At 44.6% G+C, this 16,080-nt stretch overlaps 1 protein-coding gene across 1 annotated transcript in view; it reads left to right on the top strand.

The window, feature by feature from the left end:
• Positions 1-16,080, top strand: part of CAMTA1 (calmodulin binding transcription activator 1) — a 1,701,345-nt gene that overhangs the window by 584,993 nt on the left and 1,100,272 nt on the right. The window contains exon 4 of the mRNA XM_088455852.1: positions 14,951-15,086. Coding sequence (XP_088311978.1) covers positions 14,951-15,086 — 136 coding nt within the window. The remainder of the gene's footprint in view (positions 1-14,950; positions 15,087-16,080) is intronic.

Below are 16,080 nucleotides of genomic sequence, written 5' to 3'. Positions count from 1 at the left end.
CAATGTACCAGGAACACCATCTTATAGCAATGCACCAGGGACACCATCTTATAGCAATGCACCAGGGACAACATCTTATAGCAATGCACCAGGGACACCATCTTATAGCAATGTACCAGGAACACCATCTTATAGCAATGTACCAGGGACACCATCTTATAGCAATGTACCAGGGACAACATCTTATAGCAATGCACCAGGGACACCATCTTATAGCAATGCACCAGGGACACCATCTTATAGCAATGCACCAGGGACACCATCTTATAGCAATGTACCAGGGACAACATCTTATAGCAATGTACCAGGGACACCATCTTATAGCAATGCACCAGGGACATCATCTTATAGCAATGCACCAGGGACAACATCTTATAGCAATGCACCAGGGACACCATCTTATAGCAATGCACCAGGGACAACATCTTATAGCAATGCACCAGGGACACCATCTTATAGCAATGTACTTGGGACACCATCTTATAGCAATGTACCAGGGACACCATCTTATAGCAATGTACCAGGGACACCATCTTATAGCAATGCACCAGGGACAACATCTTATAGCAATGCACCAGGGACACCATCTTATAGCAATGCACCAGGGACACCATCTTATAGCAATGTACCAGGGACACCATCTTATAGCAATGTACCAGGGACACCATCTTATAGCAATGTACCAGGGACAACATCTTATAGCAATGTACCAGGGACACCATCTTATAGCAATGTACCAGGGACACCATCTTATAGCAATGTACCAGGGACAACATCTTATAGCAATGTACCAGGGACACCACCTTATAGCAATGTACCAGGGGGACAACATCTTATAGCAATGTACCAGGGGGACAACATCTTATAGCAATGCACCAGGGACACCATCTTATAGCAATGCACCAGGGACAACATCTTATAGCAATGCACCAGGGACACCATCTTATAGCAATGCACCAGGGACAACATCTTATAGCAATGCACCAGGGACACCATCTTATAGCAATGCACCAGGGACACCATCTTATAGCAATGCACCAGGGACAACATCTTATAGCAATGCACCAGGGACACCATCTTATAGCAATGTACCAGGGACACCATCTTATAGCAATGCACCAGGGACACCATCTTATAGCAATGCACCAGGGACACCATCTTATAGCAATGTACCAGGGACAACATCTTATAGCAATGTACCAGGAACACCATCTTATAGCAATGTACCAGGGACAACATCTTATAGCAATGTACCAGGGACAACATCTTATAGCAATGCACCAGGGACACCATCTTATAGCAATGTACCAGGGACACCATCTTATAGCAATGCACCAGGGACACCATCTTATAGCAATGCACCAGGGACACCATCTTATAGCAATGCACCAGGGACACCATCTTATAGCAATGCACCAGGGACAACATCTTATAGCAATGTACCAGGGACAACATCTTATAGCAATGCACCAGGGACACCATCTTATAGCAATGTACCAGGAACACCATCTTATAGCAATGTACCAGGGACAACATCTTATAGCAATGTACCAGGGACAACATCTTATAGCAATGCACCAGGGACACCATCTTATAGCAATGTACAAGGGACAACATCTTATAGCAATGTACAAGGGACAACATCTTATAGCAATGTACCAGGGACACCATCTTATAGCAATGCACCAGGGACACCATCTTATAGCAATGCACCAGGGACACCATCTTATAGCAATGCACCAGGGACACCATCTTATAGCAATGCACCAGGGACACCATCTTATAACAATGTACCAGGGACACCATCTTGTAGCAATGCACCAGGGACAACATCTTATAGCAATGCACCAGGGACACCATCTTATAGCAATGTACCAGGGACACCATCTTATAGCAATGTACCAGGGACACCATCTTATAGCAATGCACCAGGGACACCATCTTATAGCAATGCACCAGGGACAACATCTTATAGCAATGCACCAGGGACACCATCTTATAGCAATGTACCAGGAACACCATCTTATAGCAATGTACCAGGGACACCATCTTATAGCAATGTACCAGGGACACCATCTTATAGCAATGCACCAGGGACACCATCTTATAGCAATGCACCAGGGACACCATCTTATAGCAATGCACCAGGGACACCATCTTATAGCAATGTACCAGGGACAACATCTTATAGCAATGCACCAGGGACACCATCTTATAGCAATGCACCAGGGACATCATCTTATAGCAATGCACCAGGGACAACATCTTATAGCAATGCACCAGGGACACCATCTTATAGCAATGCACCAGGGACAACATCTTATAGCAATGCACCAGGGACACCATCTTATAGCAATGTACTTGGGACACCATCTTATAGCAATGTACCAGGGACACCATCTTATAGCAATGTACCAGGGACACCATCTTATAGCAATGCACCAGGGACAACATCTTATAGCAATGCACCAGGGACACCATCTTATAGCAATGCACCAGGGACACCATCTTATAGCAATGTACCAGGGACACCATCTTATAGCAATGTACCAGGGACACCATCTTATAGCAATGTACCAGGTACAACATCTTATAGCAATGTACCAGGGACACCATCTTATAGCAATGTACCAGGGACACCATCTTATAGCAATGTACCAGGGACAACATCTTATAGCAATGTACCAGGGACACCACCTTATAGCAATGTACCAGGGGGACAACATCTTATAGCAATGTACCAGGGGGACAACATCTTATAGCAATGCACCAGGGACACCATCTTATAGCAATGCACCAGGGACAACATCTTATAGCAATGCACCAGGGACACCATCTTATAGCAATGCACCAGGGACAACATCTTATAGCAATGCACCAGGGACACCATCTTATAGCAATGCACCAGGGACACCATCTTATAGCAATGCACCAGGGACAACATCTTATAGCAATGCACCAGGGACACCATCTTATAGCAATGTACCAGGGACACCATCTTATAGCAATGTACCAGGGACACCATCTTATAGCAATGTACCAGGGGGACACCATCTTATAGCAATGCACCAGGGACACCATCTTATAGCAATGTACCAGGGACACCATCTTATAGCAATGCACCAGGGACAACATCTTATAGCAATGCACCAGGGACACCATCTTATAGCAATGCACCAGGGACAACATCTTATAGCAATGCACCAGGGACACCATCTTATAGCAATGCACCAGGGACACCATCTTATAGCAATGCACCAGGGACAACATCTTATAGCAATGCACCAGGGACAACATCTTATAGCAATGCACCAGGGACAACATCTTATAGCAATGAACCAGGGACACCATCTTATAGCAATGCACCAGGGACAACATCTTATAGCAATGCACCAGGGACACCATCTTATAGCAATGTACCAGGGACACCATCTTATAGCAATGCACCAGGGACAACATCTTATAGCAATGCACCAGGGACACCATCTTATAGCAATGTACCAGGGACACCATCTTATAGCAATGCACCAGGGACACCATCTTATAGCAATGTACCAGGGACACCATCTTATAGCAATGTACCAGGGACACCATCTTATAGCAATGTACCAGGGACACCATCTTATAGCAATGCACCAGGGACAACATCTTATAGCAATGCACCAGGGACACCATCTTATAGCAATGTACCAGGGACACCATCTTATAGCAATGTACCAGGGACACCATCTTATAGCAATGCACCAGGGACACCATCTTATAGCAATGCACCAGGGACACCATCTTATAACAATTCACCAGGGACACCATCTTATAGCAATGCACCAGGGACACCATCTTATAACAATGCACCAGGGACAACATCTTATAGCAATGCACCAGGGACACCATCTTATAGCAATGCACCAGGGACAACATCTTATAGCAATGTACCAGGGACACCATCTTATAGCATTGCTCGCACGCCCCTAGTCATCCTGTCTAGTATCATATAATTTTACTCTGTATATAATTATCTAACCTTAAAAATGTGCTCTTATATTTTAATATAATATTGTTTCACCTTTGGAATGCTGATATAGGGCCTGATTCAGAGCCGGACGCTCTGACCAGAGCGCTCGCTCTGAATCAGGGCCCTCCTCCATTAAAATGGAGCGTCCTCCTGGACGCTCGTATAGCTGTGGGTCACCACCCACAACATATACGAGCGTCCACAAAGATGGTCGCGATGGTCTTGACCATCGCGACCATCAGACTTGCGACAAAAACCCTGCGGTAGGGTTTTCCAGCCACAAGTCCTGGAGTGATTTTGGCTCTATCAGAGCCAAAATCACTCCCACTGACATCACTAGTGATGGGGCCGGCTTCAGACAGTAGGTGTTCCCATGGGAACGCCTCCGTCTGGCAGGCACGGCCCCGGCACGCCCACCAAAGGGGGCGTGCTGTCAGTCACCATCGACAGCACGCCCCCTTTGGTGCGAGACCCGGAGCGACAGCTTGGCTGGCGCAGTCTGGGTCTCGCGCATGCACACGACGGAGCTCCCTCCGTCGTGCGCATGCACAGTGGGGAACATCGACCCACTTGCGAGCGTACTGCCGCTTGCGAGTGGGTCTGAATGACCCCCCTAGTGCTGTGGGACAACCAGCACAACCCTTGGCTCTTCCCAATTACTGTATACAGAATTGCAAATACACTTTTAATGTTTCTTTAATTATTTCTTTGACCTTCCTCTTGCGTTAAAAATAAACTTGGAAAGATTCCTACAAAAAAATTGGTATTTGAATACTTTTTAGAATACTTTTATAATTTTCGTCAGTGTCGGCACTCTGCAGCCGGGAACCGTTGACCAAAAACGTGAATGGTGCTATACATTTCCCCTTTGGGTAAAACTATACATGGCTTTGTGTCAGAAATACAATTATTGGGCATTATCCGGATGTGTTTGTCCTTTATGTAAGATACAGATTTCCATACTGCGACTGTACGTAAAAAACGCACATGCATACTTATATATATTTCTGCGTGTCATTGATTTGCGCATTATTGCGTCTGAAGAGGGAGAATGGAGGTACTGTAAGCAAGGACAGGCAAGTATAGATTGAATACAGTAAGTGCTTACTCATGTAGTTGTAACATAGGGCCTGATTCAGACCCACTCGCGAGCGCACAGTGAAGCAGGAAGTCCACTGGGGCTTACGGCCATGAGACCCTACTACAAGGGTCTCGTCGCAAGCCCGATGGTCGCGATGGTCTTGACCATCGCGACCATCACCTGGCCGCTTGCATAAGCTGTGGGTTGCCACCCACAGCTATGGGAGTGGCCAGGAGGCCTTCCTTAAAAAAAAAAAGGGACGCCCTGATTCAGAGCGAGCTCTCTCAAAGAGCGTCCTGCTCTGAATCAGGCCCATAATTCGTTCTGGATACATCGCAAATACACTTTTTATTAGGAAGCTCTCGGACAGGTAGCAGACAGCTGGTGCAATAATACACAGGAATCATGATAAGCAACACAATCTAACCACTTCTGATTGGCTGATTATTGACCCCTCCAGCTGATAGTACTTAAAAATATATCTGTGATGCTAATTAATCAGTGAGCTAGCGTCTAATTGCATTACCTATTTGACGTTTTCCTTTAGATTACAGCAGGAAAGAGAATTCTCACATGATTTTAAAGAAGGGGAAATACAACATTTTATTTAAATTTAATTTGTATTTAATTGTATATTGTATTAAAGTGCAACTTTCGCATTTATTAATAAGTAACAAAAGGCAATATTCTCTCTTGTATATGGTACCTTGTTACATGATTATATTGTGTGCAATTAGGGTGATGTGATTTATTCATGTCAGACCGTTTAAACACTGTTTTCAGGGCCTGCATAAATTAGCCACTGTGTCCTTGCTCGCAGCAGGACAACCCTCTACGTGTCTGGAGATCCGCTGTGCCTGCGGCAGCTTCAAGCCACCGTACATCTGATCGAGGATCTCGCGATCCTGCGATCAGATGGGAAACGCCGATCCACCGGTCGGAAATGCCAGCTGGGCACCATCAATGTTCAGCGGTCGCAGGATTGCTGAAATTTCACATGTTAAATTTCACCGATTTGACAATCACGATCAGTTTTTGATCGTGATTGTCATATCTGTGAAATCTAACATGTTGGATTTCTGTGATCCTGCGATGCCGGGTTGCAGCATGGCGACAATCCATCGCAGATGGCTGGGCGCCTTTAGACTTACTCAGAGAGCTGATGGCCTCCTGATCTGCGTTCGATGTGTCCGGCTTTGTGCATGAGCGGCGGATCTGAGATGCTTTCAGTGGCCGTGTCTAAGCACTGGACATATTTTCGCAACTGCGATATGTAAGAGATCGCAGCTGCAGTAGCGGGGCCCACACCACACACAATGCACCCATATTTTTTTAATACTTACTTTTATGAAGTCCTGCTTTGGCTGTAGTGCTGCACAAATCACCTGTAAAATGGCTGCCGTGGGCATTTTCCCAGCATTTTGGACATCTCTGGGAAAATGGCTGCCGCTAGAGTTTGCTGCTGCGGTGATGTGGCCGGCTGCCAGGGATAGAGGAGGGGGCCCCAGACGGGGAATGCACACGGGCCTCCTCTCTTAATACTCCTCTGTGCAGCTGCGATGGCATTTGCATGTGGATCTGAATCGTCCTCTGTCTGGACAATTGAATTCTCTAAAGATAGAGTTCTCCTATACGCCTCTAAATTGCATATAACAAGTAATCTAAAATACATGCGGTTTTAAACCTTAAAGAATTGCTGCATATGTACATGTGCACCTATGCAAAACAAATGGCAAAAAAAAACATGGGTGTTGTTAGTGCGTGTGAGAAATGTCTAACATACAGCTAGCACATATACTACTGGTGCCGACATGCAGCTATCTTGCAATAGGTGTAACTGCATGCATTTGCAGCTTGTTTACTGAATGCATTTTACTCCTGACAGTTGGGGAGCAATTGCCAGTAACTTGGTATCAGTCCCATTATGTTTTATAAAGGAATATTAACCAACATTGTAAAGTAGATAACCTCAACACAAAAAATATATATATATATTATATGAAGTTAAAAACAGTGATAAAAAAAATGTAAAACAAATCTTTGCAAATGTTTTAGCTAGTTCCGTTACGAATATACTTAAAATTATATTATATAAGCTTCGGATGCAGCTGTTTTGTGAGCTGAATTGATATTCATGAGCATACAACCTTTGAGTCAAAGGTTTCAATCTCTTGTGTATTGATCCATCTTACAAAATGGCCGCCACGGCATTGTCACTGGTGCTTAGCAACTTGGTAGAATGTATAAACTCCCCATCGCCTGATGAGTGTTCCCTCCTAACAGTGCAGGGTAAATCATCAACCATAGTCATAATGAAATAATGACACAGAGACTTATATAAGGGGAAAGGAAGGTCAGCTTTATTTAATTTTAAACTAATTAAACTATTTAATGTATAACTGAACTAACTAATAGAATAAGAAAGAAAGACAGACAAAGTATGGTGGCGCAGAAAGAACGGCCCCACAATGCAAGATCACCAACTGCATACTCACATCCATCTTCTAAATGGGAGGCGAGCAGCCAGCCCATTACCACGCCCAAGGTATCCACCTCCCACCCAAATGACACGACGTGAGGCCCACCTGGTTAGGCGGTTGCCGCTGACCCTAGTAGGGTAAAATCAGCCTAAGCCATGTATTGGAAGGGAGAGCACCTCAAGCTCCAAAGACAGATGGCGACTGCTACCGTTCTTTCCCGCCACAAGAAAAGCCGACACCAAACAACTCAATGATTAAGGGAGGGAGGGCGGGGAAACAGCCGACCAGAGAAATTTCTATAAAATGGCTGCCAAGCAGCATCTCTGAAATAGCACTGACACACCCTCTGCCCAATCCTATAGACTAACCAAACCTAACCCCACCCCACAACACTACCTCACTAAACAACTAGCCCCTTCTTGTCTAGAGGCCGACACCCACAGACTCGGGTGTTTACTTTAACTCCTTGCAGATGAAATGCACTCCGTCCTAATTCTCAGGCATATTGGCTCAGCTCACAAAATGGCTGCATACACTTGTTTTGTGATGTTTCTAGTGTGTTAATTAAAGAATCAGCTAAAATGTTTGAAAACTCTTTACCCTAGAAAAGGGTGTTCCAATTAAAAAGGACATACAGATTGGTACCAAGCCCTCAGGCCACTGAGTAGTCACTTGTTATGACACACAGGTGACAGGGAAGAACACTTTCAGATGAAACAGGTCTAATGGCTTCCTGCAAGATGCATGACTGACGATCAATATGCTTACTGGGTGGTGGAATGGATCTCAGCAGGTATGAGAGAAATGCAATCCTAAATGTCACGTCCTGTGGATGCGAAATGACACCAGGTACCAGAAGCAGTCATCATGCAAATGTGGGGGTTGGCTGCCTGTCTGGAGTGCCAGGGCAGCCTCATTTTGGGACCTGTAATTGGCACAGATGCAAAGCAATTTTATTGGCACTCACACACTTTGCTCGCTCACGTATTTCATTCTGGCAGACTATATAGCTGAAAGGTATATGACAGAAACTGATTTCGCCGTGTGATCCTGCAGTGTCACTGGGCATTAGGTCTCCGGGTAGCTATTTATACAGTAGCTGTTATTAAAATCCCCTCTAATTATTTTTCATCACAAAGATGAGAATGCAGAATGAAAGTTTTTATGAAAAATAAGCCAAAAAACTGACATGCGTGGGTGCATCTCAGTTCTTTGTCTATGTTTAATTTATTTGCTATGAATAAAGCTTGAAAAAAAATTATACAAACTTAAAAATAAACGTAAAAAGAAAATAGGAAATCTAGAAAGGTACTATAATAAGAATTCTTGATGAAATGATAGAGTAGTGTACGGTCAGTAATGACATTGTTCAAGAAACGTGTCTTAAAGTGCACATGACAACAACACATTACTGCCAACTTGCATTTCCTGCGAATCTGAACAGTAAGATCCCAGGAAGGACACATGGTCGTGCTACATGTTGGGGCATGCCATATCCTCCCAAGGGTTTGCCCACAGCTTCTGAACCTTTATAGTGACTGAGTTATTTACATAGGTCTCAGTGCATTTTTGGTCTCCAGAAAAATGGCTGCTGCTTGTACAGCTCAGTTATAATGGAGACATACTGCAAGGTGGAAGTTAATTTAGATGTGCTCAAGACTTTATTTAGCAGCTGCCCCCAGTGGCTTCATGAGAGGGGTGCGGGCCACCACCCAGGTGCCAGTAACTCTGTAGTCAGTGACAGGAGCAGGGTGCTGCAGAGTGATATTCTCCTGCAGCACCCGGCTGCTGTCATAGAAGAGGAGCCGACCGCGCTGACAGCCCAGTCTCCGGGGGCAGTCGAGCATCTCCGGCAATGCTGGACTGCCCCCGGACTGAAGTCATGGGGATCCCCCGTGAGGTCACACCCCTTTATTTTAGGCCACGCCTCCCTAGTCGGAGTGTGCACTGGGTGTCACCAGACCCGGTGACACCTCTGGCTGCCCCTCAGCAAAATGAACAAGCATGGAGATCTACAGTACTTATATGTCACAGAGTCCAGAGGTGAGGCTGCAGGGCAGTCCAAGATTCAAATAGGGGAGCCACACCAACTGCCAGTGAGTCCCGGACGGCGATGTTTGGCAGCGTTTGGGGTGGCAGTTGGTGTGGTTCTCCTATTTGAATTTTGGACTGCGCTGCAGCCCCCACCTCTGGAGCCGCCACTGACACAGACAGGTATTTTAATGAACTTCTTGTTCAGGTGACACGATGAACAGACACATGGCACTCCCGCCATAAGTGCCTGCTCTTCTGGTACAAGACATATGTACTGTTACTGCATCAAACAAATGGGCAAATTCATGGGGATATTTTCTTTCCCTTTATGCATCAGATAGACAACGTTTAATAGTAAATGGTGTAATTTTGTTTCACCTTTTATACATTTAGGGCCTGATTCAGCGCTGGACGCTAATGCGATCACCTCTGCGATTTCACACGGAACGCAGCTGCAAAGATATGATAATGTTTCCAAAACAACCCCCGAGCATAGGGAAGCCCACTGCTGCCTTCTCATATCCGTCCAGCGTCACGCACAACATCGGTACATCGATGCGGATCGGGCAGCCACGCAGCATATGCGGCAAGTCTGACCTGTCTCACACACAGCGTCTCTCCTGATAGGCAGAGAGCTCTCATGCTGTAAAGGAGATAAATTACTAACTTATGCGCACCAATGAAACGGCGTTTAAACGGTCAGACACACCTGCGTTTGCCTAACCAGCACCCGTTAACTCGCCCAAATGCGACTACTTTGTGACTGAATCCTTTGTAGTCGCAAAACAATCGCTGCGTCTGCGCAATGCGACTTACACACATGCACAATGGCAAACAATCGCTTGATCTGCATATATATCGGCATTGAGTACATCTCTGTATCAGGCCCTTAGTCAACTTTGCCGGGGAATTTGACACATTTAGGAGTATATTTAAGTGCGGGTTATTAGAAGTGGACGTGTTGCCAATAGCAACCAATCAGATTCTACTTATGATTTATCTAGCACCTTCTAGAAGATAATAGATAGAATCTGATTGGTTGCTATGGGCAACAACTCCACTTACTGAGAGAGAGAGACTTACATTTCCCAAGGCCTAGTTTCCTTACTGTAACAGCAATAGGCAGGAGAAAAGAAGTGCAAAATCCCTATTTTAGGGTACAAATGTGGGGACTTGGGGCCTGATTTAGACCCGCTCGCTAGGATGCGTTCGCACGTAGCCTGCCAATGTTTGCAATCTGCGCATGTGTATAAGACACAGTGCGCGTGCGCGAACCAGTCACTGCGATCGCGAAGTGATCGCCCCTTGTACACAGACGCTCCGCAAGCATGAGTGCATACCTCCCAATATGTGTTAATAGCACCCCGAGACATCCAAGTGCCCTGGGTGCGCGTGTTCCCAAAAAGGGGCATGGCCCGTGTGTATAGGGGGCGTGGCCTAGCGGCATGCCCTGTTTACATCACTAAGGGGCGTGTCCAGCATCTCCGAGATGCTGGGCTGCCCCCGGGCTTTCCCCCCCCCATACTGTGGATAGATGCTGTGCACGTGCGCACAGCATCATACCCACTGCTCTGCTATGCAGAGCAGCGTGTATGCTTCCCCCAACTTCCCCCCCACCACGGGACAGTTCCATAAAAACGGGACTGTCCCGCTGAATGTGGGACAGTTGGGAGGTATGTGAGTGACAGGAGGAGCCGTTTGTGGGTGGTGACAAGGGGTGGTCGATAGTAACGGGGGGTGTGGTGGTGCGAACGCAGGCGTGTCTGTGCGTCTGAACGCCGTTTCAGGGGCGTACATAATTAAGATGCGGCGTCAGCATACACGTCACATGGCTGAATTACACACTGAAGCACTCGCAGTGTTGCGGTAGGGTATGGTCAGCCACAAGTGCTCCGTATGGGTCCGATGTTACTCGATGTTATTGATTGTTTCATACACTTCCTGGACATGAAGTGTGTTACTAAGGGAAAGTGGGCATCTTGTGTCAGGCTGGTGGGCGTTTAAAAAAATACCGCGATCACACAGCAAGACATAGTGGGCGCTAATGTCTTGCTAGCGATCGCGGGATTTGCATACTCTGGCTGCTGACGGCAGCGTACGAACGCATGTTAGCGAGCGGACTGAATCAGGCCCTTGGTTCAGAACTATTTGGACACCCCCCTAATGACTAATTAGGTTAAAAAAAAAGAATTATCTTAATTCACCCCAAAAGAAGACTTGTCATTTTTGGGGCGAAAATTTTGTGTTGGAAATGGGGTAAAAAGTAGGGGGCCTGGTATTTTGGGGGGCTATAAGGTTGAGACAGGTGTTTTTAGGATTGCAGGAGGCTGCAGCAGGTGTATTCTTTAAATTTTTTTAAATCTTCACTTGAGAGACACCAAAATATACTAGTACCCATTTACATGTACCCCAAATTGAACTACGGTACTTATTTTTCTCAAAAAAACACATTGCATTATATAATTTTTCCACACTTATGCAAATAAGCATATAACAGTCCTTTGACTCAAAATAAGATCACTAAATACTTTTATTAGGGCTATTAATACGCTTCTATATTGATTCCCAGGGTCAGTGAGGTTTTTTATGGGGTACAGACTGATTTCCCCCCAAAAATGCTGTCCTTTTCGTTAGTTTCGCTTTTCAATACATTCGCCTATCTGCGTTTTTGCCTGTTTTGGAATTGAATAGGGAGAAAAGCTGGGATGCGCATGGCGAAAACATCGCATCCAAACAGGCGAATGAATCATCGCACTTTTCACCGATCTCGGCTTTTCGCAGCTAATGGAATCCGGCCCTAAGACACAATTGGGGCCTTAAGGTTTGATCCATCCGCCATTTGTCAAAAAAAAACACCCACCCACCTAAAATTGGGTTTGAGCAAGCCGGGCCTCTCATTGATCAATAAGCCCTGGGAAGGAGCCTAGTTTGCCTAGTGGCTAATCCAGCTCTGGTTTGTGGAATAGTATACGAATATTCACAATAACACAAAAACACAGCACCTCTGTCACAAGGGTTGCTCTTATTTTATTCAGCAGTAAAAGTTGTACAAAAACTTTCAGCCATAAGTGATTTACTGTGAATGTGTAACGTACGTGCCACTACCTAACCAAGGCACATGCATTTCTGTCTCGTGCAGATATTTCTGTCATTGCATCGCGCACGTAACACAACTTTGTTCCTTGTTATAATTTTGCTAATGTCGCTGGGGAGATTTTCCAGTGAAATATCGTCAGACTAACACTTTGTATGAAAGTTTTTTACGACTGCTGCTTCTGTTTATGTCTTGTGTAGTTATATTTCTTCCTGTTCTTGTGTTCTGAAAGCCAATTACTGTGACTAACAGAGCACTGTAAATTTTTGCAAATGCGTATTCCTGTCTCTGTGGGATGCGCGGCATCTCTCTTCACGTGTGTTTATATCACTCCAAAATGAACGGCTCCTGTTTAGCATATGGTTCTGTACTTAGTTATCCGTTCAGCATATCGCAGCGCAGGGGTGATTCATTTGGAAGACAAATGGTTCTTTTGTTTCAGTCTCAGTAATAACTTATAAACTAGTAAAAGTGACCCAGGTGTTGCCCGGTGGAAAAGTTTTAGATTCTAAGGGGTATATTTTTACTAAAGTGCGGGTTTTTAGAAGTGGAGTTGTTGCCCATATCAACCAATCAGATTCTACTTAGCATTTCTCTAGCTAGAATCTGGTTACTATGGGCAACATCTCCACTTCTAAAATACCCCTAAGAGAGAGCTAGAAAGTTACAAGTTTCATAGTATATTGCAATTGAAAGGTGCCACAGTCCAAGGGGGCGGCACATTCACTGCCCTGGTAACATTTGTATGTGGCTTGTGGGCTGCTTGTAAGGCATCCTTGCTGCCTGCAGAGGTACCTGGAGCATGTTTAGAACGAACCCAGCGCCCAGCTTTCTGCTCCAGGCCTCCTCTTCTGGGACCTCATGAAATCACATGTGCATGAGGCAGGCGGCAGAGGGTGTCGGACCAGGGCGCATAGGTTCCCTGCCGAAACGCCGAACAAATAAATGTCAACATTGTACAGTATTTTTAAACAGTTTACCATGTGAACTGCAAACTCAAACTTGAATACAATAATGTTTACCAAGATATGTTATTTGGCTGACAAACTGATTTGTATTCACAATAATGAAGTGTGTCCACAAAGGCTTGGGCTGTTATATCTCTAGTTTCTACACCTTACAATATCTATATAACAAAGCTGAACGCTGATTGAAATGACATCATCACGACAGCCCAGAGGCAGACTGTTCTAAACATAAGCCTCCAGGGTGACACGGCATGGCAGAGTGGTAGGCAAAGATACACAGGGGAAGGGAAAAGAGAGACAGAGAAAGCTGGTAAGTAAGAAAGAGACATATTGAGACCTGGAAAGAGAAAAAAAAGTTTACTGGGAGGGCAAAAATAAACAACAACGAAAAAAAACCTTAGTCGACACCTAGGTCAAAAGCTAGCGTCTAATATGTTTGATTTTAAAACAACTACCCCCTAAGGCCCTTACTATAACGTGTTCTACTGGAAAGACTGTGGGTTGGATGTACTAATCCTTTGACAGAAATAAAGTGGAGAGATAATGTACCAACAAAATCATTTTTCAAAACACAGCTTGTAAAATGATAGGAGCTGATTGGTTGGTACTTTATCTCTCTCCACTTGATCTCGACCCAAGGCTTAGTACATCTTCCCTAAGATGTTCTGTAACAAGAAAGGCGAGGATCCCACTGGTTTGGAGCTTGTCACAGCAAGTGTGGCCGTGTCATGATAGCGCCCAAAGCGCTATCGTTGAATTGGCATGCGACAGGACTCATGCGACCATATCAAATTAAGAGAGCTCCTTATTCCTTAAATTATCCAGCTGTATAAAATAAGCATGACCTGTGTTTTTGGCAGGGGAGAAAATGAACGGTAATGTCCAACACAGTATTTACCATAAGCTTCTCCTTCCTGCAGGTTCCTGTAGTTTTTCACAACGCTGCAAATCCCCGGGCGCCATATATCACCAGCGAAAGAGCTCTTCTTACTTACAAGATCTTCCTTTATACCTATCATTGACACATTTAATTCATTAGCTGCAAAATCCACGAGTAAATGTTTGCAGGTCATAAACCATCTAAGGAGATCCAGCCTCTGGCAATAAAAAGTGAAAAATTATACGTTGCTAAATGTAGGATATTGCTTCTCTGTTCTGACTTCTACGGACCCTGGTGCTTTCCATCATAAATTTCTTCACTATATATTTTTTTTTTTTTTTTTCTTGAATTCCATTCCGGTAACAGGCCTGTTACTTAATATTTTTCTGTTTTGCTTGCAGGCCACAGAATGGTTCCATGATATTGTACAATCGGAAGAAGGTGAAATACCGGAAAGATGGATATTGCTGGAAAAAGCGAAAAGATGGGAAAACGACGCGAGAAGATCACATGAAACTAAAGGTCCAAGGAGTGGAGGTAGCTTTGATTGCAGATATTTGGCCTGAGAATTATGTTGGTCTAGGTGAAGTCCTATTATGGCATTGAGTGAAATAGTCAGTTTTTGGCTTGTATTTAATTGGTTGTTTGGAAAAGGAAATAGATTTTGCAAGTGATTTGAAATCCATCACAGCTGGTTTCTTAATTACTGGTACCTAAACTTAACATTTTTAGATATTTACTATGTATAAGTAATCTGATTGTACTCCCACCACTGGACGTACCATTTATTTCTGGGGAAATATGATACATTAACAGAGTTCTGAGCTGTAATAAATTGTACCTGCCATATAACACACAGCCCTTACTTTAAAACTAACTCCAAGGGGTATATTTGACTTTAGTGCAAATTTTTTAGAACTGGAGGTGTTGCTCATAGCAACCAGTCAGATTCTACTTGTCATTTATCTAGCAGCTTCTAGAAAATAATAGCTAGAATCTGATTGGTTGCTATGGGCAACATCTCCACTTCTAAAAAGCCAGCACTTTAGTAAATATACTCTCCAATGTGCTGAAAGAAGACAGGAGACCTGAATTAGATTTGCCCGCAATTCCGTCTAGCAATTTTTTTTTAAAGCAAACTCTCCATATGCAATTTACAGCAATTACAGCCATTCAGAGTCCTACAAATATCAGTCATATCATATTGCGACTTGTGGCAGATTGGGTGTAACTGGGAGAAACATAGGATAAATTTGCAGAGGACATGTGGGCAGACTTTTGGGTTATTCAGCAGGGCTAGATTAAGAACCTCATGGGCCTGGGGCTGGAAATGATCAGGGACCTATTGTGAGAAGGGGTGGAGCTGTGACCAGTGCTGTGTGGGCGTGGACTATCCCCTGTGGGCGTGTACACTCCCTACACTATCATCCCCAATGTCTCCCTAAATAAGTAAGAGTAGGACAATTGCATCATTTTGTGAGACAAATAGAGGTACAATTTTAAAACGTATGACTTATGGATGACCGTGTGG

Source organism: Taudactylus pleione, unplaced genomic scaffold (assembly GCF_031769625.1).
Source record: "Taudactylus pleione unplaced genomic scaffold, aTauple2 ptg000673l, whole genome shotgun sequence".
NCBI lineage: Eukaryota > Metazoa > Chordata > Amphibia > Anura > Myobatrachidae > Taudactylus > Taudactylus pleione.
The sequence above is the reverse complement of the archived record's forward strand: the minus strand, read 5'-3'. Positions and strand labels throughout refer to the sequence as shown.